The sequence below is a fragment of the Chaetura pelagica genome, unplaced genomic scaffold, assembly GCF_000747805.2.
Source record: "Chaetura pelagica isolate M959 unplaced genomic scaffold, ChaPel_1.0 scaffold414, whole genome shotgun sequence".
Taxonomy (NCBI): domain Eukaryota; kingdom Metazoa; phylum Chordata; class Aves; order Apodiformes; family Apodidae; genus Chaetura; species Chaetura pelagica.
Genome location: NW_009952976.1, coordinates 831533 through 853294, shown reverse-complemented (window position 1 = coordinate 853294; position 21762 = coordinate 831533). Strand labels below are relative to the sequence as shown.

Here is a 21762-nt window from a genome sequence, read left to right as displayed (position 1 = left end):
GCAGGAGAGGACAATGGACGTAGACCAAGCTCAGATCTGGGAGATTATCCAGGATCCTTCTTATGGTACACAATGACCTCTGGTAAGCGTGTGGGAAGGAAAGGGAAGGGGGAGAGAGAACAAAACAATCACTAGAGACTGAATATCAGAAAGCTGAAGTGATGATAGTTCACTGTAAGAAGCAGTCAGACCACCTTTTAAGTAGACAATAAAATATATCAGTTAAACATCATTTTGTGAAGCCCATTTGCATCACAAAGGCTAAGAAACTTGTAGGCTTTATACAGTGCTCAAAACTGTGCAGCAGCAAAGAGCCATATGGGAACACTTGAAAGGCTGCTGCAGAGGCTGTAGATGTGTTCAGGAGACTGAAGCTATGAAATTTATTATATTCCATATGTGAATTCACAGCCTATCCAACGCATTTACACTTCCCACACATACACAAGTTTATTCAGTCAAATCTATATTCTCTGGTGGCTTTTCACAGTTAACTTTTCAGAGTGTAGATGCACTGCACACTCTGCACTCATTCACCCCTCCTTGCCTCTGTCAAAATACGTTCTGAAACGGGATTGATGGGAGCGGGGAGAAACCTTTGTTTCAACAAAAAGGGTCCAAAATGTAAGAAAGAAACCTTGTTTTACCGAGTCCAGGGCATCGCCTTTGTCCTGACAGACAGCAAGGAGGTAAAGTGCAGCTCTGAGTATGTATGGAGGGGGACAGTCCCCATGGTCCTGTGCCAATAGGAGGAAATCTCTTACAGCTAAAAATAGCTCTGCTTCTGGGACAAACCTGGGTTCAAGAAGATTGGAGATAACAACATTAGAGATGCCTTTCCCACTAATACACGGCCACAAAACCACCTGCCTTGTACACTCTTGGCTCACCTGTCCCCAAGGGTGTATGCAAAGTATAAGAGTAGTATGAAGCAGTGTTGGTGGCTGCAAAGAGACTGGTCCAGAGTGAAGGGTTCAGGGGTTTCAGCCAGGAGGAGAAGGCTTTCAGCAACAGTGTAGTTTAATTGAGGCAGACCCTTCTGCAGGAGCTCAGACAACTCTTGCTCTAGAAATACAACTAATATGAGCAGGCAGGCAGTGATGAGAAATGACTATGGCAGTGCAGAGTGGAATAGAGGAACAGAAGCATCTGCCTGCCATAACTCAAGCACATTAAATTAGGGAAGCTCCTGATGTGAGAAATATCAAGCCAACCTACTACCCCATGGTCTGCACACAGCAAGCACAACTCTATCATAGAGATGCAAGACCTTAGTTAATGGTGCTGCCTTTGAGGATGAAAAGACATTTCTCTTTGAGGTTCCCAGCTCTTTGCTGATGCTGTTTGCATGGTGACCAACCACTGCCAGTGGGAAAGTGGCTTTTTGCAATGTGGAAACTTTAATCACTTTTATTTGGGACTTACCTATTACGGAAAGTTACATTATAGACTGGAAAACTTTATAAAATTTTGTATGTGAAAAAACTACCTTAATCTGAAAAAATGGGTGACTTTGTGGCAAGTAATATTGTTTCAATTAAGCCATGCACAGTGGTACTAATAAATGTCACCATGTAAACAAAAAACAGGCAGATGAAACACGTTCTTTCAGGTAGGGTTCCAAACACTTCAAAAGGCATTCTCTGAGTGTTATCTCTTTGCTGGACCAGCTTATAAAAAAGCTGGGGAAAAAAAAATAAATCTCTAAAGAGAGCTTATGTGTGTCCTCCCTTCCCTCCTTCTTTGTCTTTTTATTTAATTATTTTATATGCACCTACTGCCTAGAGGGTGGCATGGGCCCCAAACTAAATGAAGCAATTTGTCACTTTCCCCGAACTTGCCCTCCTGAGGAGAAGTTCTCTCGTTCTCTGTGGCAGAGTAAAGGCTCAGGCACAAGCTGCAGAGGAAGCTGGAACAGGCCTGATTCAAATCAGGATTACTGTGAAGAAGAGCAGAAAGATACAATGATGAAGGCTAGAACCATCCTCTTCATACTTCTAGTATCACACTGTGTCTGCCAGAACTTCAATTTACTGAATGGTCACATACAAGTACCTGCCCTATCACAACATGACTCCACAAGCCAACCTGGGCTTCCAGTAAAATGAGGAGTTCCCAAAGCACAGTCAGTTCATAGAAGTGGGGGTGTGAGCAGTGATGAGAGTGAAAGGTTCACATACCTTGGGACAATATGAATACAGTGGGACACTCCCACAATCATACTTGGTACACACAGGGAGTCCTTTAAGGGCAGGACCTCTTACACTGCAAAGAATGGGAGGGATTTGACAGTGGGTCCTGATCCCTGATTCCACTGGCAAACACCAGTAAGGAGATTTTGTAGCAATGGCGTTTCCAGGGATGAACAAAGAATGCCAACACATTAAGTAAAAAGGTAAGAACACCTACTTTTCCAGGTATTTCTCTCTCCAGTAATTTCCTTGCAGAACAGGACATAACCAAGTATCTTTGTGCTGTAAGACACCATCCTCGGTGCCCCACATTACTGTATGCAGAGGCCTGGATCACCCTTTCCCTCACACCATTTGCAGCACACACATCCCCATTCCAAGTTCCATGGACTAGGGGTGCTTGTGTATTTTGTTTATTCTTTTAATGAGATGCAGTCACAGGACAGAGGAGGCAAAACATCTCTGCAGGCCCACAGAGAGTCTCCCTATGTGCCCCTCAACCTAGAAATCACAGCCTCTGCTATTGAAGATCTTTTGCAATGTCTGCCATTGAAGTCTTACTCCTCCCTACCTTTTCTCATAGGGTATCACACCACGAGGAACAAACATAGTGATAATATGTGCCTAGGAAGCCAGAGCTCAGATGGAACTGATGCTGCTGCTGCTTCTTTTCAAAACACAGATTTTGGCTACTCTACAGTAGTGCTTTCTCTCTACCTGTGCAGCTCACAATGGGACACAGAACTCTATTGTGCAAATCCATACCTGTCCCCTACCCAACCTCCTCCCTTCTCCCACATCCAGATTTTCCACTTAGATTTTGCAATGAGATACAACCACTCATGAGTTTTTCAGCCACCCATCCTGTCTAATCAGGTACATTAGACAAGGCATGATCTGCTTTCCTATCTGGAAATTGTTGACGTCCTCCCAATACACACATCACAATACCTTTCTACAGAGCAAAATCTGGCTTTCAGCTCCAGTGTCAGTCGGATGAAGGAGGAGGATGCTACATGGAAAGCAAGGCAAAAATGTTGAAAGAGCACAGAACAAGTATGATAAAAGAGCAGGCAGGTCCCATAGCCATCCCCATACATCTCCACACAAACTTGGTGAACAGGGCAGATCATCACAGCAAGAATACATTTGTCTGGCTTTCTCTCCCAAAGCAAACTACTGAGTTTGGTTTGGAGGGTGGTATCTGAGATTAATTTGTTTTCTCAGGAGGAGAAGGAAAGATTTACCAGCTTCACAAGTTTAGAATAGAGGAATTATCTACATTGCCTCACTGATGTGCAAAGGGTGAGGAATACGCAAAGTAAATAGGATTTCTACGTAGCAAAGTCCCACCAACAATTCCAGCACAATCCCTGTCTACAGGAACAGCCAATTCTGAATATTCTGGAGGAAAGGGTAAAGCCAACACACTGACTTATAAAAAATAAAATCTGTCCCATCATCATTGCTAGACCAAATAACTTTTTCATCCCGCTGAACATGACTGTGCACTCTATTCTTACTCATATAAACATGTAATATTATCCTCCACATAAAGTCTTGTTAAGCTCATGGCCTCAGTAATTTGCAGTAGCAGCAAGTTCAATCAGTTAAGTTGAGAGCACAGAGAACATGAGTCCCCGCTGCCCCCATACCCAGCTTTTTGGAGAACTTGTTCTGCATGTTTGGCACCACTGTAAAGAGGGTATTGAGTGTTGAGATGAAAACCTCCATCACTGATGGGCTGACAGCCCTTTCCAGGTAGTTCTGTGGAAAGACAGAAAGATCAGTTGCGTGAGATGCAACTCACACCCAAAGTAGCAGCTTCCTTCTGGCCAAAAAGTTAGATTTATAAATCCAAACAAATGGAGTAACAGTTGTACCCAAAATGCCTGGCAGCAAGCACACAGGCTTACAGAGCATGCTGAAAACCACTAACACTCCCCTCTGCCAGCGTTATGACCTGAGCACTAACTCTGCAAGACATTACACCAAACAAGAAACTTCTTCCTGATTCCAGCTGGCAACCAGTTAGGCCTTAACGCACAGCGACTGACATGACTGCCCATATTGCCCTGGAAGTAACTGCTCTTACAGGTCAGATGGCCAGTTCTCCAGCACAGCACACAACATAGGACATATGCTGAAGTGCAGCTGACTTCAGTTAACACCTGTGCTTCAGCTTCTTGAGTAGTGGCAAACACAGGCATCTAAGGTCTCTCCAGAGTTCAACCCTCAACTGCTTAGAACAGAATGACTCAACTCACTCTTGCAGAAGGCCACTGGATAATTTTCTCACAGTCCATTAATTTTCCCCCAAGTTCACTGAGCAAGAAACAGCACATTGGCTGCAGCTTTGCCAAACTAGACCTGCAATGCACCCTTCCTTCAGGGAGAAGAAACAGCAATGCCACTGCAGCTCCCTACCAAGAGACTGGTTAAGAAAATGCAAATCGAAACATCTCCAAGCTCCCAACAACAGTAAGAATCTGTACACCTGAACCCACAGCCAAGCACAAGCAAAACTTACTCAATATTTGGAACCACAACCAGAGTCCCACTGTTTTGACCGTTCTGCTCCAAGCATCTTAGTGGCAGATCCATAGGGAACACTAACTCTCCACAGCTACTTTTTAAACCATGTCCCAGGCCTTACAGAGGCATAATGCTTAGTACTGCCCTTGCTGTGTAGACTGGGCAGCCTCATCAATACCTCCTGGAAAAAAGTGTGAAAATGAAATTGCAGGCACAAAATACCACTGCTTTCTGGGACACAGGCAAGCTTTGAAAAAGTGGCAGAAGAGAAAAGAACAGTTCAGGTACTCTTCACTTTCTGCAACATCCAGAGCTGACATGGATTTAAACAGCATGGCCGGTAGGCTATGCAGATTGCACAGTCTGCAGAAAGACACTGTCATCTACATGGAAGATTTATTAATTTCTCCACTGTCTGAGACTGCACACTCCCCCTTTGCATGAACTGTATTATGCCACATTTGGCTCTGTGGCAAATGCCACAGCTGTTCTTGGTTTACTCTACCTGCTCTCTTCCCAAAAAAAAAGCAATTTCTACAACCCACGCTTGGTGCTTGAAAACACCTTTTCAGGTACCCAAGGAATACACCAAAATAAACCCTACCACGACCATGGGGATGCAGAGATTGTCACAAATCCTCAACAGGAACTCAGAGAAGTTGCTCAGTGTGTCCCTTCTCTCAGAGTTGGGGGCAGTGAAAGCATTCTCCTGGGCCATGGGGTCGCTCTGGAATTCCACTGCTAACCTACAAATACAGCAGATACCAGAGGAGGGAGGAATCCTCCTCAGTTTGTAAAGGAAGTCAGGAGATAGCACATTTCCATCACATCTTTCACCATTAAGGATCCCACAAACACTTGATGGGTTAGAAACACAGCAATCTGGCAATCACACACAGTTACCTCTTGAGTGAGGCTAGTAAATGTCAGCAATGTTGCACAACAGTCCAAGCTGGGAAAGAAAGACTTTGCTTCTGTGAAGAAAGCATCATCTGCTGTGGGAAGCCCTAGTGTGGTAAGACTAAAGATTCTCAGAGAGTGCTTGTTGCACAACACAGCAAACCTCATGAAAATCAGCCAGGGGACCATTCAGCTGATACGAAAACCATGACTGAACCCGAGTGCCCTCTAACACCATCCCAAGACACTGGATGAGCGTAGACAGGGACACTTGCTTCTCACTGCATTATCTCAGCCAAGCCAAATGCAAGTGACCCATGGCAAAATGAGTAAGTTGGCCAGAATTTCTTAACAACAGATCTGGATTCATACACAAACTCATCTACCGCTGCCTGCTGTGCAGCTAAGGATGACAGGTAGCTCTCATCCAGCAAGAAGGAGAAGTTGGTGCCTATAAACCCACTTGCAGTAACAGGTCACAGACATGAGCAAATCCAAGGCCAGGATCTGGAGGAGATAGACATTTGTGAGACCACATATCCCAGGACACAGGAATATGGTTTCACCCATACCTTCCAACTGTTCTTGCACCGTCAGTAGTTTTGGCTAATTTTAAACCAGTTCGTCAAAGACATGAAATCAACTGATAGGTCCCAGGCAAATTTCTTGGGAGACACATACAGGTGTCACAAATTTTTCCCTATCACTACATATCCTTCCCTCTGCTGTTTCAGTGCCATGCATTGAACTCACCTGTGATGTTTCAGTAGTGGGGTAGGGTAGAGGAACTTGGTTACCAGGACAAAAAGATGGACAGACCCACACACACAGCCCCCACCCACCCATCCACCCACCTGCCTGTCCCCCTGACTCATCCTCACCTGCAAGCATTTCTGAAACTTTCCAAGGTGTTGAACAAGAACTGGCCCTGTCTGTGAGAAACTCTGCTGAGATTTCTGTTTGCTGGGTGACTCTGAGACACTGCAAATAGGTCACCCTGTCAAAGGAGATAAGTCTTCAAAATCTCATGTTCACTATTGGAAAAACAGAGCTTTCTTTTCTGATACCAGCAGGAGGAGGAGCAACAGATTTAATTTAATTCATTTTGTTCACATAACTTTTTATACTATTGTGCTTTTCCCAGGGAGGGCAGAGGTAGGGGGCTTTTGTGCTCTTCCTAGGGAGGACAGAGTTACAGGGTTCTGCACTGTCCTTTCATTACAGTCTGTATTGCCATGGTTTGGTGTAATATGAGTTAAACCTTGACACTGAATTGCAGCTCAGCTAATGGAGCTTCAAAGCCTTCTGGGAAAACTTGGTATATTTTCATAATTTTATTGCTTCGAATTACTCTTCAGATGATGCTGAACAGCTCCTCTCCTTCCTAAGCACGGAAACCTTTTAAGTTCTCTACTTTGGCTCAGATTTATAAGCGACTATCCATGTACCCGCTCTTGTTCCCACACAGCATCCTACCGCATTCAGCCAGAAGCCAACTGCAGCATCAGAGTTAATAATTTGCCCAAACTAGGAACCACTTGGAACTCAAAATCTGCCTATAAGCCTTAAACTGTTGTGGTGGTCTTCTCCAAATACTACCAGAGGAGCGCACATCGGTGCTTGGCAGTTCATAACTACTCCTCCTCCATTTGATGCTGAGATGCCTTAGTACAGGTACAGTCATTTCCCCTTTAAAGACAGTCTGGATGTCCTTACTATCTGCATAAATTCCTTCCCATGAAGCTCCTTATTCTGAATGGGACACCACTCTCTGTGTGTGTGCAGACTGACCAACATCTGGCAGAGAAGACAAATATCTGGTACCACAGAACTTCAGCCTAAAAGTCGTTAGTTCATCAGGCATTTGGAGCTCTGCTACTTCAGCAAGGCATTCTTGCCACTACAGATGTGCATTCTAAACCAATGTGGCTCTAAGCCTAGAGCAAGAAGGCTCAGCCCTTGTCTCTTCACTGGGCATCTGTAATGGGGGCTCTCCTCAGAAGTGCACAGGTCCCAGCAGTACACCACACTGACTACAGAACCAGGAAGAGATCTGCAGTTCAAGGAGTGGCTAACAGCTCCCTTGCTGAGGCAGCATAGTGCATATATGATGACTCTCTTGGTCTGAAGGCAGAGCATGAGATGTTAATTTGTCAAAAAAATAGATGAACCAACACAGCCTACAAGGTGAGGGCATGAAGAAGGGGAAGTTTAAATGTCTTTGGAGTACTGGATGCATAAAGGCAGCAGTGTGCTCATGTGGTGCCCCACAAATCTTCACTGATTTAGAAAAACAACATTCACCAGCATCCATCCTCAGCTGCTTCAAAGACAAAGGTCAGTACCATCTTAAGGCATGAGGATCAAAAGAAATACCAGAGAACCCAACAGCTACAGGGTAAAGAGATGGAACATACATACTACATCCACATAGTGTACTAGGAGGATCATCCCTGTCCAAGCAACAACAACTTCTGACTTACTGCATGTCTCTTGCTACTCTGTAGTGGGAAAAAGTCAGCACATCGCTTCAGCACTGCCTCCAGCAGCTTCTGGAGCAATTCATATGGGACTGGAGGGCAGCTCAGATGGTCCTTCCTGAACAAGTGGAGAGAAAGACAGCATGCACATTCCCCGCTGGGGACATTCCACCTGGGAAGGCAACACCAGCAGAAACAACTGCTCCTCTGACATGCCACTGCCACTTCTCCCCAGCACAGCAGGCTAAGGTCACAATATCTGAACAGTGCCTTCATCCACGTGTGTGCCCAGGCACACCCCTCCCTGCATTCACTGCCTGCTCCCACTGCAGTCAGGAAGCATATGACTCTGCAGAGCCTTATGCTTGCTCTTATCCATCTGGATGGGGCACAGAGTGACAAAGCAGCCCCAGTACAACCCTGCCTGCAGCAGTAGGTCCTTGCTGCAGTGACTTGCTGCCTACTACAGCTTCATTGCCCTGGCAGCCTTTTGAGGTGGGTGGGAAGCTAGCTCTGCTGTACCCACGTCTGCCTCAGCCTGAAGTCCCACTGCAGAGCACACTCACCCACACAGCCACAGGGGAGCTGCAGAGACCAACACAGTCTCAGATCTATCTATCTGAAGAAAAGCCTGCACATACTTTCTGCCTACCTCAGGAGAGCTGCCACAGCTCCCACAGCCTCCACTACCACCTCCAACACTGGGCAGTTCACTGTCTCCATCAAAACATCAATGGCTTCTCTACATACACCTATGTTTGTGAATAATTGTATTTCCACTGGTTGCCTGCAAAGAGGAAACAGAATAAGCAAGGACAATATTGTCAGTTAAGTAACAGTAGAGCCCTCTTCTCACTTCACCAAATGGCCTGCTGAGCCACAGGGTTCCAGCCATGCTTTTCAGTATTCACAGCCAGCTGCTTTCCAGGAGATAGTTTCAAACTCGAGCAAGTGAAGGGGTTGCTACAAAGAGTGAATTTCAACAGGTCTGGAGCCCTACTATGATGAAAAATCCCACAGCCTGGATAACTGTGTGACCAGATAAGTGAACACCGACATGAAAAGCACGCGAAAACCAGGCTTTGCAAAATACCCTGATCTATCTGCCTAGGACTTTACACCGAGGCCATCTGCTCTGGCATTTGCAGGTTCATCTGGCAATTCATATTTTTGAGTAACCAAGCAAACACCACCACTCTAGAAAAAGGACAATGACAAAAGAATAGCTTCTCTCAGTCCTATAGCATTTCAAATGCCAGATGTTGCCAGAAGGACAGGGACCTCCATAATCTTGAAAGTAATCAGGAGAATAAACACAATCCAACTGTTCCGACAATTGCTCAATAGTGAACATTTTTAGTCATCTGATCACCTTGTGGCCCAACTGCCTTTGAGGATTCAGCACAAAAGCATGGAAGGAAGATGAGCCATTAATCCCATTATTGGACAGAGTTGTGTAAAAGGCAGAATGTACTCATTTGGCTCCTGGCAAATCAGGTACAGTTGGGAAGGTGAGGGGAAGACAGGCAGCTACATGCAGACAAGAACCACTAACAGCCTGCCAGAAGGCCTCTCCAAAGGGAAGGAAGAAAAGCAGCAAAGCATGACAGGAGCCAGACTGAGGAGCCAAAAGTATTCCCTGTTATTCAGTTTTCACAGACATGCCAGACTAAAGCAAGCCAGGAGCACACGTTCCCCATGCACAACTGGGAGAGGGAAGTGAACTGCAGGAGAAATTATACTAGTAGCTCAGCTACAGGGCAAGGAGTGAACTGAGGCAGAATCACTCACTTTAGTTGCTCCGTGGGATGAAACCCAGCTTGGCAGGCATGTCACGTTCTCCTGTGAGAAAAAGCTGTAAGGTGGGCAAGGCAAGGGAAAGGCCTTGTGGAACCTGGGCACCAGGAGCAGCCTCTGGCCCAAGCCAGAAGGGATGTGCTGGATGTTCACATTGTTTCTACTTATACTGTAATTCTATTAATCCTCTGTATTTTCTTTCTTTAATCACTGACCTTCTGATGTAAAACACATTGGGGCAAAAAACAAAAATGTCTTCACTGACTCATGCAGAGATGGAGGAGTATTGCCTCATTCCAGAGGCAAAAATGTCTTCACTGACTCATGCAGAGATGGGGGAGTATTGCTGACTCATTCCAGAGGAACAAACCCACTAGAAATATGGTGCTCTAGGATGTCTTCAGGGCCTGAGAGAAAAGTGTGAAGGACAAGACTCTTGCAGCTTCCTGCAGCCTCTTGTCTTTAGGCCTCAAACTGTGCCTGCCACTCTGGTTGTGCTGAGGAAAACAAGGGGCACTCCAGGGAGAGCTACCCACCATTCCTGACATACTGCCAGGGGAAGCATTATGTCCTGCTTGGACAACACCACAGCATGGGGCTTGCGTACACAACAGAATCCAGCTGCAAGGAAAAACCAAGAGGAGAGCTTCCAAGATGAAATCCCTTTTCTCTGTTATGAGATAGTTTTAAATAAAGCACCATTTCTAAGGCAAAGCTCAAAGAAACAGAATGGGTGTGCTAGAAAATGAGAGTAATTGCACAGAACGTTCTCTGTTTTACAAGCATAAATGCTGTAATTAGGGTTTCCCACATCCTGGTTTCTCTTTTTGACAGATCCCACACTGGCAACACCACACTGTTCTAGCACTGCTGCTTTTTCTTCTCCTTTTTACCCAACCACTTGCTACAGAATTGATTATGACATTTCCAAAATTCAGCTCAAGGGCTCTCTTGGGGGAACCAAGTGGCAAAAACAGGACACTGTCACTGTATGTTATTCCTTAGCAGAAAACAGAGAAAAAAAGTGACAAAAGACATTCATATTTCAGCCTAGAATTTTGTTTTGCCATTTGAATTTAGCTCAGATGATGATACAAGACTAGAAGCCATGGAATTTGCATGCTCTGTTTTGTCACAGAGGTGCACTTAGAAAGGGCTGTCCTGCTCACATATGCCTGGGTCTTTCTAGCCTTCCCTCCTGCTGTATCTACAGCTGAAAGAAGATTGGCAAGGAGCAGGAAGAAGCAGATATACTGGTGAATGCACAAGCAAAGAGGACATGCTGGATGGTTTGAAAACAACCACCAGGCCTTTCTTCACAAGAATAAGGGAATGTATTTGTTCAGCAACATCTTACAAACACAAAGACTCTGGTGGTGTAGATATTTGGTCTGGGACCAAAAGAAAAACACCTCAAAAAGCAAAAGCACCACAGCCTCCATTTTGGGCCATCAAACTCTGCCTGTGCAATCCTGGCAGGGGCAACTCCCTTACCGTTGCAGTATTTCAGTGAGGAGCAGGAGCCCTTGTTTGTGCAACTCCACATTGTTCAGCTGCAGGACAACTCGGAGACTCCTCAGCAGAGATTCAATGCCTGCACATGTTCAAGAGAAGTCACAGAGAAGGCTTTTAACACCCCAAATTCCAGGACAGAAGCAAAATTAATTTTAAAAAGGAAAGAAGACTTGAACAATTATTCTTCTGAGCCACTGACATAAACAACTGCCCAAAAACTGCTGAGTGTTCACTCAAATTCTGATAATAGGCCCAAACCTCCAGTGCTGGAGGTAAGTCCAGAAGAATGGAAGGAATTTAGCCTTTCTTCCTAAACCCACTCTTGGTATGTCCACAGAAACACCCAACAGTAGTTTAGGTAGTGTCAGTCATGATAACTGGTTACTATAACAAATGCATGCTCCTCAGGAACTCATTAGGACAGTGACGCTGTAAATTCAAGCTATGTTAGACATCACAAACATGTCTCATGTGTACTCATTTTCAGTCCTTTATCCATCCTGACTGGAAATTGTGATTGTGTGTAAAGTGTTGAAATTCAGCTAGGGGCAGAGCAAATGCCCACAGTATCACTGCAGTCCCTCTGTCAGGAAGGCTGATGACTCACCATAGACTGTGTGACACTTGGAGAAGAAAAGGCGCTCTTCCGTCAGGAGGAGCAGGCAGGAATACACTGACCAGATGAGAATTTCACTGTTGCAGGAGAGACACTCAAACAGGAATTCTGCAAACACACAGATACGCACAAATAAGGTCACCCTGGTAAGAGGCAGTCTGCTCACAGCATGGCACAGCTGCTCCCAGAACAGAGTGGAGGGAGGAGGAGGAAACAAGGAAGCACAGCAACAGCTACAGGGAGAATGGCTGTGTTATGAAATGGCAGGAATGGAGAACGAAGTGGATGCTTGAGGGATGCTAGTCTTCCAAACAAGGTGACTGGAGAGCAAAGTCCTGCAGGCAGGCATCTTCCCAGCACAAAGTAAACAGGCAGGAGCTGAATTGTGGCTCTAGCCTTCAGCACAAATGAAAAGCCACAAAGAAGCTTTACCACCAATATGATGATCTGGTTTTTTTTCCTCAGAACTTTTACATCTCCCAAATAATTTGTAAACTGAAAGCATCTGGCTTTTGGGATTACAGAGGAATAATAAACCATCTCCCACAGCCACATTCTAAAGCTAAATGCTAGACCAAATTCTGTGCAAACTTTAAATACTTAGTGGGATAAGATGGAACCCCAGCCTGTTTAGGCTTGTATCTAAGGTTCTGCAAGAAGGACCTTGACCTCAAGGAGTTGTCCAAATTCTTGCTGTGGAATCTCTATTCTGCCTGTTGACAGCTGCTTCTTTGCTTTCAGTTGAAAACTTACTCTCCCCTTCTGTTCCTGAAATCTCAGTAGCCATTTTTACTGGTATAAAATGGTCACTGCACATATTATGCCATCAGTGGATTTCATGGAGCCAGTCTGATTCCTAAAACAAACAGCCAGGGAATGCTTTGATATTCGGGGATTCGCAGTAAGATGCTATTGCATTTCTTCACCTGGGACATCTGCATGGATAAAGGCAGGAGCATATCTGCTGGGTGAGTGAACCATCACTGCAGCCATACAGTGAGAACTTGCTGCCTGTAACACCTCATCTCTGGTCAACAAAAACTGTTGGGAAACAAAAGTCAAAATGAGAGAGTCAACTATACAGATAGGAGTAGGAAAGAGTTTCCTCTACGTTTTTAAATTTAGAACATAAATTATGATCCCTCTTTGGGTATATATTTAATGGATTGAACTTGCTAAGGCAAGATAAAACACTGGACCACATACACTCAAAAAATGCAATATGAGAACCACAACAGAAAAGATTATGATTAAGCTCCGCCCCCATGCTTAGTCGTGTTGACACTACAAGTGCTGTATCAGACCTCAAGTGTGACTAAGTGAAATCAGCTGAGGACAGGAATAACATTTCCTCCCTCCCAGTTGCAGGAATGATCAATAAGGTGATCTGTGGGGGTGTCCCCATTTCCCACTACAGCCTCTACCGCTGGGGTTGGCAACAGCCTATTCAGGTGTCTCAGATAAAGACTGAGTACAGGCCAGCAAATTCTTTACAGCTACGAACAATTCATGAGTACTTCAACAATCACCCTTTTGAGAACAAGTGGCAGTGGATTTTCCCCTTCTAAGAAGTCAGGGTTCTCAGACTCCTCCTCTGTGTTTGAATTATTCATAATAATGGATACAAAATGCTCAGATTTCAGCAGCTCCTTTAGCAAACCTGCAAAAGGGGGAGCAAGAATGAGCAGCATATTGGGACAAGGTTTACATTATCAAAGGAGTATTTACACCCTAAGACTTGTTGCCACTTTGTCCCCTTTCCTGTACTCCTGATTCTTACCTCCAGTTTATGGAGCTTCTTCTCACTGTGTACCTAGATACGGCCATAAGCCCCATGTCTTGCAAACCCTTGTTGCTTTCTGCTGGGTCTGATCTGCTCCCTGTTCTTTCTCAGAGGCATAGCATGTGCACTGGTGCATGATCTCAGGAACACTCTGCTCCCATCATCCTCTGTGCTCCAGTATCCATCCCTTAAACTGCTTCTTGGGAGAGCTCTTGAGCTGCATTTTTCTCCAAGCTACAGTCAGTGACCCAACAATAAATAGACATTTTCCCCATAATACATGCTAGAGAACTGGCATTTGTCTTCCCCTTCTACTTTCACAGGCTCTTACAGAAACTAGCTCAACGATACCCAGGTACACAAAAAAGCCCTCAGTATAACAGCATAGAGCACTGCTGCAGGCACTGATGCAAATCATGAGTACACATCACTACAAATTCAGACAGGGTATCATCTGACATATATAATTCTACTTTCAAGGGAATCATCATCCATTTCTAGTAGCTGCGTAGATAGTATGAAAAGCAATCCAGTCCCTGTTTGCCTCCTACAAGAAAAAGAAATTTCCTGGATGGCTTACAAACAAGCAATGTCAGAAAGGCTGAAACTGTGCTCCCCAGCAACAGCTGATACGTGCAGTTGGAAGCATACATCCAAGAAAGTCACTTCCATGTTAGCTCTCTAACCCAAATGACATGATGCCCCACATCTGGACACCAGATTTGTTAGACTCCATCGCACTGCTCTACAAAACCCACCTTTCCATGCACAGTGTTTGCATTTGGACACTTGGAGGGATGGTCTGTTTCTAGGATGAAACACCAAATTGAGACACAGTGGAACCAATGAAGAGACTCTGAACACTAGCCAGTGCTAAGCAAATGTGGGGCTCGAGGGAGAACAGAGGGCTGGGGGCGCTCAGCAGCAGGTTGGGGCTGTTTGATTGCTATGGAACCACAGAAAGGACTGACTGCTTCAAACCGGCAGCAGAAAGTTCCTCAAGGGAACAACCCACATTAGAGCATTGAAACCACGCAAGGATTTCTTCCTCATTCTCAGCCTTCCCTTGCACCTTGCAGTGTCTCTCAGCAATGTCTCACCTAGACAATTAACCTGCAGCTCCTTTGTCTGTGCACGCCCCAAGGTACTCAAGAAGAGACCACAGAGCCTTTCTTCAAAATGTGCCGAGAGCCGTTCTGTGCCGACAGGAGAGGAGTACAGCTTGCCATACAAGTAGCAGACAGCAGCCCTAATACCTTCATTTGGGTATGTCAAGCCTATCAGCAGATGATCCACTAAATTACCTAGTGTGAGGAACAGAAACATTCACACCAATTATTAAGTGACTTTTTAAAAGTACCAACTTATTTCCCTTGAAAACTTGCCAAAGTCCGCTGGAGAGACTGGTTATGTACAGTAATGAATGCCACAACTAGGTGATGTGCTCACCACCACTTGTCCCTCTGAGTGAAGGGGCACTAGTAAACAGCTAGAGGAACTCACTGTTCACGATATCCACCATCCCAGCTACTTCCAAAAAACAGCTAAGCTTGCTCACTGTAGGTACAGGACCCAGGAAAGAAAAAAATAAGTGCCTTTGAGGCAGACCCACAAACCCCATTTCACAGAGGCTGTTCTTGCCAGGCTGGCTAAGAGCATAATGAGTAGCAACCCAGGAGGCCTGAGCTCCACTCCAGCTTACGGACAGGCTACTTGTGTGACCTTCATGAATTCACACAAGGGACAGGGGAGTGCATGCATGTGTACACATATTAGGGCTGTGAATCTCACCCTTTAGTGGGGCATAATGCTTTACTCACTGTGCTCTACCACCAGTACATCAGCAAAGCCTGGGATGGCATCTGCCAGCTTGCCCAAGAGAGTGAACGTGGGCAGGCTGCTTCTCAGGGTAGTTGCTTTGCACAGCTGTAGAGGAGACAGAGAAAGAAAATGTTTCACTGGTGAGGACACAGTCTAAAGGCAGAAATGCACCCAAACCAGCAAGGTCTCTGTAATCCCTAACCCTCCAGAACAGAATATTTTCCTAAGCTGGGTCCTCTTCACCACGTAGGACAAACTGCAGGAAAATCCTGAACACATATCTTTTAATTAATCCAAGAAATCTCTTGCTTCTTGCTCCTTTTCTTTTCTCTCCCCTCCAGCTCTACATGAGCAGATGAACCAACTGAACTTCTCCCCGCTTTCGCTACTTCCCAAGATTTTGTACCCCACAGGACCATCACAAACTTAGGAATGAAGAGAGCAAGAGCCCATGGCACAGGTTGGAAAGCTCCTCTTATCACTGAAATGATAAGGTAGGAAAAGAAGAATCTGAGGAAGCCACATAGCTTCACAAGAGAATCATGAAGCCATTTGTCTGCAAGGCAACATGAGAATAACAGGAAAACTCCAGGGTAGACACTGACACTGCCAAAATCAGAGCAGGGGAGCACTTGGACATCCCACTGCTGCAAAGGCTACAGCCCAGCACAGTAACTACAGTCTTGCAGGGCCATTCACTCCCATTTCCTCGACCTCTGAAGGACTGAAGGGAAGGGCAGGGAATTCATCTTCACTGACCTCTTTTTGGCTTTCATCCAAAATGCAGCGTAAGTACTGCTCTGACTTCAGCTCCACCACAAGCCACACCAGAACTAGGGAGAAGAAACAGGATCGGTAATTCACACTAAAAAGAGCACTCACAATCCATCTTCCACGGGGCTTTAGCAGAACAGCGAGCAAAAAGCTTAGAAATTAAATGAGCACAGAGGTGCTGAGAGAGCAGGGTAACATCGACATTCCCAGCACTATTACTTCTGATAGCCTAGCCTGAGCTCTCTGCAGCAGCACTACAGCAGTCCTGTTTCAGCTGCACTGCAAAACCACGCATGGAAATGAACTGCAAACAACAAACTGAGCATTAGGACACCAAGTAAACATATGGAACCAGGAAGGGAATGAAACAAAGCCCTAGCTTAAAAGCATTACAATTTCTGGTAATTGAATAGAGCAGGCTTCTTACAGTATAAAGATTGGCCTTTAAAAGCCTATCTTTCCAGAGAACATACCAGAACTGAAGCTGCTGAGTATCCCTAGATGCAGACTGAGAGCTTCTCCTCCAGCTGCTTCTGTCCCAGAGGTAACAGAATATGGGTCTTATGGGTCATTACTTCCCACTGCAGTTATCCCCTATACCTTGCCAGAAAGCAAGGCCCCAGTCACCTTTGTGGTGCTTTTCACCTCCTCAGCCCCAAGTAAGAGACTTGGTTCACTGCAACTTTTAGAACTCTGTCCACTCTGTCCTAAGAAGAGGAATCAAAAACCAATTACATTTACCAGGCACTGGTAACTGCACATCACCTGAGGTTTCCCTAACAAAGTCACAAGGGAGTTGCCTGATGCTGGCAGGCTGCCTCTGCCTCCACTGATACCAGTGGACTGGCTTCAAGAAGCAAAGTTACTGGATTTTTAGTACCTGGGCAACTGGATGTTCAGCAGATAGTTTTGATGATAGCCCCCTTACCGAGACGCTGTGCAGAACATTGGTCCCTAGGATTTAATAAGGCTGTCCTGGATGTATCTTGCTGTCAGAGCATGACTCATTTGAGAAACACACTCTTTGGAATTGTATTATAGGAAAGCATCATAAAAAAATACCAAATATTTCTATGTTCACCATCTCTTGGTATACCCAGGGCAACACTGGAGGTTTATCTAGGAGACCTACTTCAGCCATAGAGCTATGGATCTCAGCAGAGGTGTATCTTGACACAGGTGATTTCTAGATGGTTTAATGGTTCTTTCTTGCCCTGAACTCTCAGAATCTCTAAAAACTGTAAAAGAGTTAAGTAACACTAAGTTAAAATTCCTTTGTTTGAGAGCATCCATCTCTCAACAGACTGGTAACATGGCTTCTCAATGTTTTCAACACCATCTCAAGCAAGTGCCTAAAAATTGAAACCCCTCTGGAAGGAGCTGGTCACACTTCCTTTTGCCTTTCATGATTGTACAGGAGGAAATAATTGCATTGCTAATATCACTGGGCTCAGCAGAGATGCCCAACATTAACAGGACTGCAGAGATTCCTTTGTCACCTCCGCAGGCATTTCCTTCATCTTGCAAATGAAGGACTGCTCATAAAGAGGACTGCAGCTTGTACAGTTAAATCCCAAATACCCTCTGTCCTAAGGAGAAAGCAGTAGATCCCAAAGCTCACTGAAGCCCACAGGAGGTTTTCCATTTGCTTTGAGACTTCAGACAGACTGAAAGATGCCAAAGATGAGGCATTGTTTACCACTGTTACCTATCTGATACTAACTTCAGGGCACATACAGAACCTGTCAGAGAAATGCTAAATATTTAAATCTGCATACGCTCCCCTAGCTTCAAATATTGGTGCAGTCTGCTCATCACTGTTGCAGTGGCAGAAAATAGATGCTCTTCCCAATTCAAATGGTGTAGATGCTGAGCATCTCACTCTAGTTATCAGACAAGACAGAGCCTCCCTTCACAAATTGTCACCAATTGAGAGGTGGCATCTGCCTCTCACAGAATGACAGGGGGTTGGAAGGGACCTCTGAAGATCATCAAATCCAACCCTCCTGCCAGAGTAGGACCAAAAAAAAAATAAAAATCTAGGGCAGATCACGCAGAAAAGCATCCAGACAGGTCTTGAAAGTCTCCAGAGAAGGAGACTCCTCAATGTCTCTGGGGAGCCTGTTCCAGTGCTCTGTAACCCTCACAGTAAAGTCCTTCCTCCTGTTGAGGTGGAACTTCCTGTGCTTGAGTTTGAATGCATTGCCCCTTGTCCTATCACAGGGCACAAGTGAAAAGAGGTTGTCCCTGCCTTTTTGGTGCCCAGCCCTCAGGTATTTATAGACATTACTTAGATCCCCCCTCAGCCTTCTCCTCTCTAGATTGAAAAGCCCCAGGTCTCTCAGCCTTTCCTTGTAAGGCAGGTGTTCCAGTCCCTAAATCATCCTCATAGCCCTCTGTTGGACTCTCTCAAATAGATCCCTGATCTCTCACCTTCTACAATGAGGTCCAGGGCACTGCTGTCTTCCACACTATGTAACATCCCTAAAAGAAAAACCACAGTCAGTCATGGAACTCATTCCTGCATGTGATCACCAGTGCTGTAATGCCTTATTGTAAAAAGTGCTGCAATTTTTTTTTCAGACCTGTTTTGTTTTGTTTTCCATGCTTCACATAACACCCACTTTAGACGAAGGTGGTTGCTTTCAGGGAGTGTCACAAAAGGCTGCTCCATAAGCAGGACACAAGGACAGGAAGGCATTTGGTTCTCTTGTATATTTTTTTATGTACTTTTGAATTGAAGTCAACAGCTCCACCTATGTAAGTAAATATGTAACTGCTACCATCGCCACCTCTCACTGCATGCATCCAATATTCCACATCTGAAACAACACTCCAGAATGACAGAAGTTACAGCCCAGCTGTAAGCTGTCCTTTCTATCTTCCATTCACACCAATTACCATGAACAGTATTCTCCCTCCACAGCACTGAAAATCTGAACACCGGGTTTAAAGCATATGGAAACTATTCCAGAGTTAAATCAAACCTAAAGGCACCACTTCACAAGTCATTTTTACACCAAGAGTGTAAGACTGAATATATTAAGATAAACCACTGTCTCACTCTACCACACCACAACAGATGAGATACTCGACCTCCCAGCTCCTTCCAGCTTCAGGTACCTACAGCATCAGGAGTCTGGTTCAGACTCCTGCACTTCCACCACACCAAAACCCTTCTTGAAACCTAACCAACCAAAATAATCTCCCCCTCAGAGATTCCATGATCTCTCAAAAATTTGACCAAGAAAAGCAATGTTATGACATCACATGTGAATAAATTACTTGTTTCCTGCCTCATGTCCCAAATCCTCAGTTACTCTGTTACACGTTGGAAAAGATTTGCCTAAGGCATTAGTGAACTTTACAATATTAGCTGTATGAAATTCAGGCTTACCTGAAATACACCTTCTCCTCATACATAACACTCCACACTAAACTTATGTTCTCTTAACCTTCTCCTGTGTTTTTCCCAAAATTTTCTCTCTAAAAATGAATGTATTTTCCTGAATTTACTATTAATACTTCTTCCACAGCCTTGTTCAAACCTTTGGGGGTCCCTCTTAAACTCTTGCACCGCATGAACATTGGTTTGTTCAAATGCTACCCAAAATGTACCATGTTCTTGCCTGTAGCCCCAGGCTTCGATTGGGATTCCAACTGCTCTACACCAAGTACAGTAAAATATCAAAGCTGTCCCCAAACCAAACTTCAAGCTTCTTGAAGAGAGACAGAATTATTATTTTAAAGCAGACAAGAGCATTGCAATGGAAGCACAGCTCCCCTGTCTCCTGGGGTATTTTGTGTTAGGGTCATACAGCATAGGACTGAGTTGGCCACAAGCACCACTCCCTCCACATCTGTACAGAATTACATGCACAGGACAGGGCTCAATAAAAACTTGTGCAAAGGAGAGACCTAAACCTGCACAAAGCTGTGTTTCCAATAAAGCTGATTCCAAAACATGCACAACGCAGCTTGTGCTGGGAAATCAACTGGGAAAACACTGAATTATTCAGTGCATCAAGGCAGGGGAAGGGGTTTGTAAATCCCTTTCCCTCAAAATACAAGAATTATCTGTGATGTGCAAATGAGACAATGGAATTAAAGGAATCCAGTAAATTTGCTCTTCGAAGGCACCTGCATCCATACCCTCCACCTTTCTCTTCCTGCCTTACTGTTCCCTCATTTATACCACTATTTCTTCTCCATCAAGGTTTTAGATGTTTCAAAGACCTTTCCCACATAAACTGCTATGCAAGGAGAAAACAGTAAGAGATGCTCAAGATCATGGAGACAGTTACTGGAAAGGCTCTACTGACATCCCACTAGATTCTATCCTGCTGTGAGGCTGACCCACCAGAAAGAAGCTGGCATTATAGTCCTACGGCTGCAAGGATTTCTACAAATATAAAGAGATGGTTTGAAAACAAACCACTATGTAGATTTGTATTCTGTACATTTGATACTAAATCCTCCAACACCTTTCTAAGTTTATACTTTCATTTCTGTATGCATCTTCATATACTGCCACAGTTCAGCACGATGAGGAAGCACTAAGGCATAAGACCAGAGTCACAGGCACTCCCTGTCTACCAGAAAGACTTTACAGATACATCAAGATACTCCAGAAAATTTTAAGAGGTTTATGAACATGCCAATCCTACTTCTTAGGAAATAAGGCAATGAACCTGTTCTAAATCAAATGACAGGCAGTTTTCCAGTGAGTAGTAATGCACCTAACACAGACTGGTGGAATTCTGGAATTATGTACTTCAGTATTCTTGTGATTTTTTCCTTTTTTCTTTCAAATGAGGAGAAGCTTCACATGTATACATCTACACATGAAGAAGATGATCAGAGGGTTGGAGCACCTCTCATATGAAGACAGGCTGATAGAGCTGGGGTTGTTCAGCCTGGAGAAGGCAGCTTACAGCAGCCTTCCAGTACCTGAAGGGGGAAACAGGAAAGCTGAAGAGGGACTTTTTATAAGAGCATGTAGTGACAAGGAGTAACAGCTTTAAACTGGAAAAGGGAAGGTTTGGAATAGATATTAGGAATCATTTCTTCACTGTGAGGGTGGTGAAACACTTGACCAGGTTGCTCAGAGAAGCCATGGACGCTGCCTCCCTGGAAGTGCTCAAGGTCAGGATGGATGGGGCTCTGAGCAACCTGGTCCTAGTTGGAGGTGTCTGCCCATGCAGAGGGGCTGGAACCAGCCGGCCTTTCAGGGCCCTTCCAACCCAAACCTTTCCGTGACTCTGTGACTGAAGGCCCCTGCCCGCCCTGCCGCCGCAGCAGGCGGGGCAAAGTTCTTACCCAGGAGAGCTCCTACCAGACGAAGACAGT

At 44.9% G+C, this 21762-nt stretch overlaps 2 protein-coding genes across 2 annotated transcripts in view; one reads left to right on the top strand and one right to left on the bottom strand.

Annotated features, from left to right (window-relative positions):
- Positions 1 to 18895, bottom strand: part of MEI1 (meiosis inhibitor 1) — a 35184-nt gene extending 16289 nt beyond the window's left edge. Inside the window, exons 1-16 of the mRNA XM_009996377.1 lie at positions 18847 to 18895; positions 16399 to 16472; positions 15639 to 15744; positions 14919 to 15122; positions 13565 to 13695; positions 12962 to 13076; positions 12027 to 12143; positions 11399 to 11498; positions 8760 to 8894; positions 8111 to 8225; positions 6509 to 6624; positions 5332 to 5473; positions 3848 to 3959; positions 891 to 1065; positions 648 to 795; positions 6 to 79 (exon numbers count right to left, since the gene is read on the bottom strand). Of these exons, the coding sequence (XP_009994679.1) occupies positions 6 to 79; positions 648 to 795; positions 891 to 1065; positions 3848 to 3959; positions 5332 to 5473; positions 6509 to 6624; positions 8111 to 8225; positions 8760 to 8894; positions 11399 to 11498; positions 12027 to 12143; positions 12962 to 13076; positions 13565 to 13695; positions 14919 to 15122; positions 15639 to 15744; positions 16399 to 16472; positions 18847 to 18895 (1913 nt within the window). The remainder of the gene's footprint in view (positions 1 to 5; positions 80 to 647; positions 796 to 890; positions 1066 to 3847; positions 3960 to 5331; positions 5474 to 6508; positions 6625 to 8110; positions 8226 to 8759; positions 8895 to 11398; positions 11499 to 12026; positions 12144 to 12961; positions 13077 to 13564; positions 13696 to 14918; positions 15123 to 15638; positions 15745 to 16398; positions 16473 to 18846) is intronic.
- A 2633-nt stretch (positions 18896 to 21528) lies between these two features.
- Positions 21529 to 21762, top strand: part of NHP2L1 (NHP2 non-histone chromosome protein 2-like 1 (S. cerevisiae)) — a 3117-nt gene continuing 2883 nt past the window's right edge. Inside the window, exon 1 of the mRNA XM_009996376.1 lies at positions 21529 to 21558. Within this exon, the coding sequence (XP_009994678.1) occupies positions 21529 to 21558 (30 nt within the window). The remainder of the gene's footprint in view (positions 21559 to 21762) is intronic.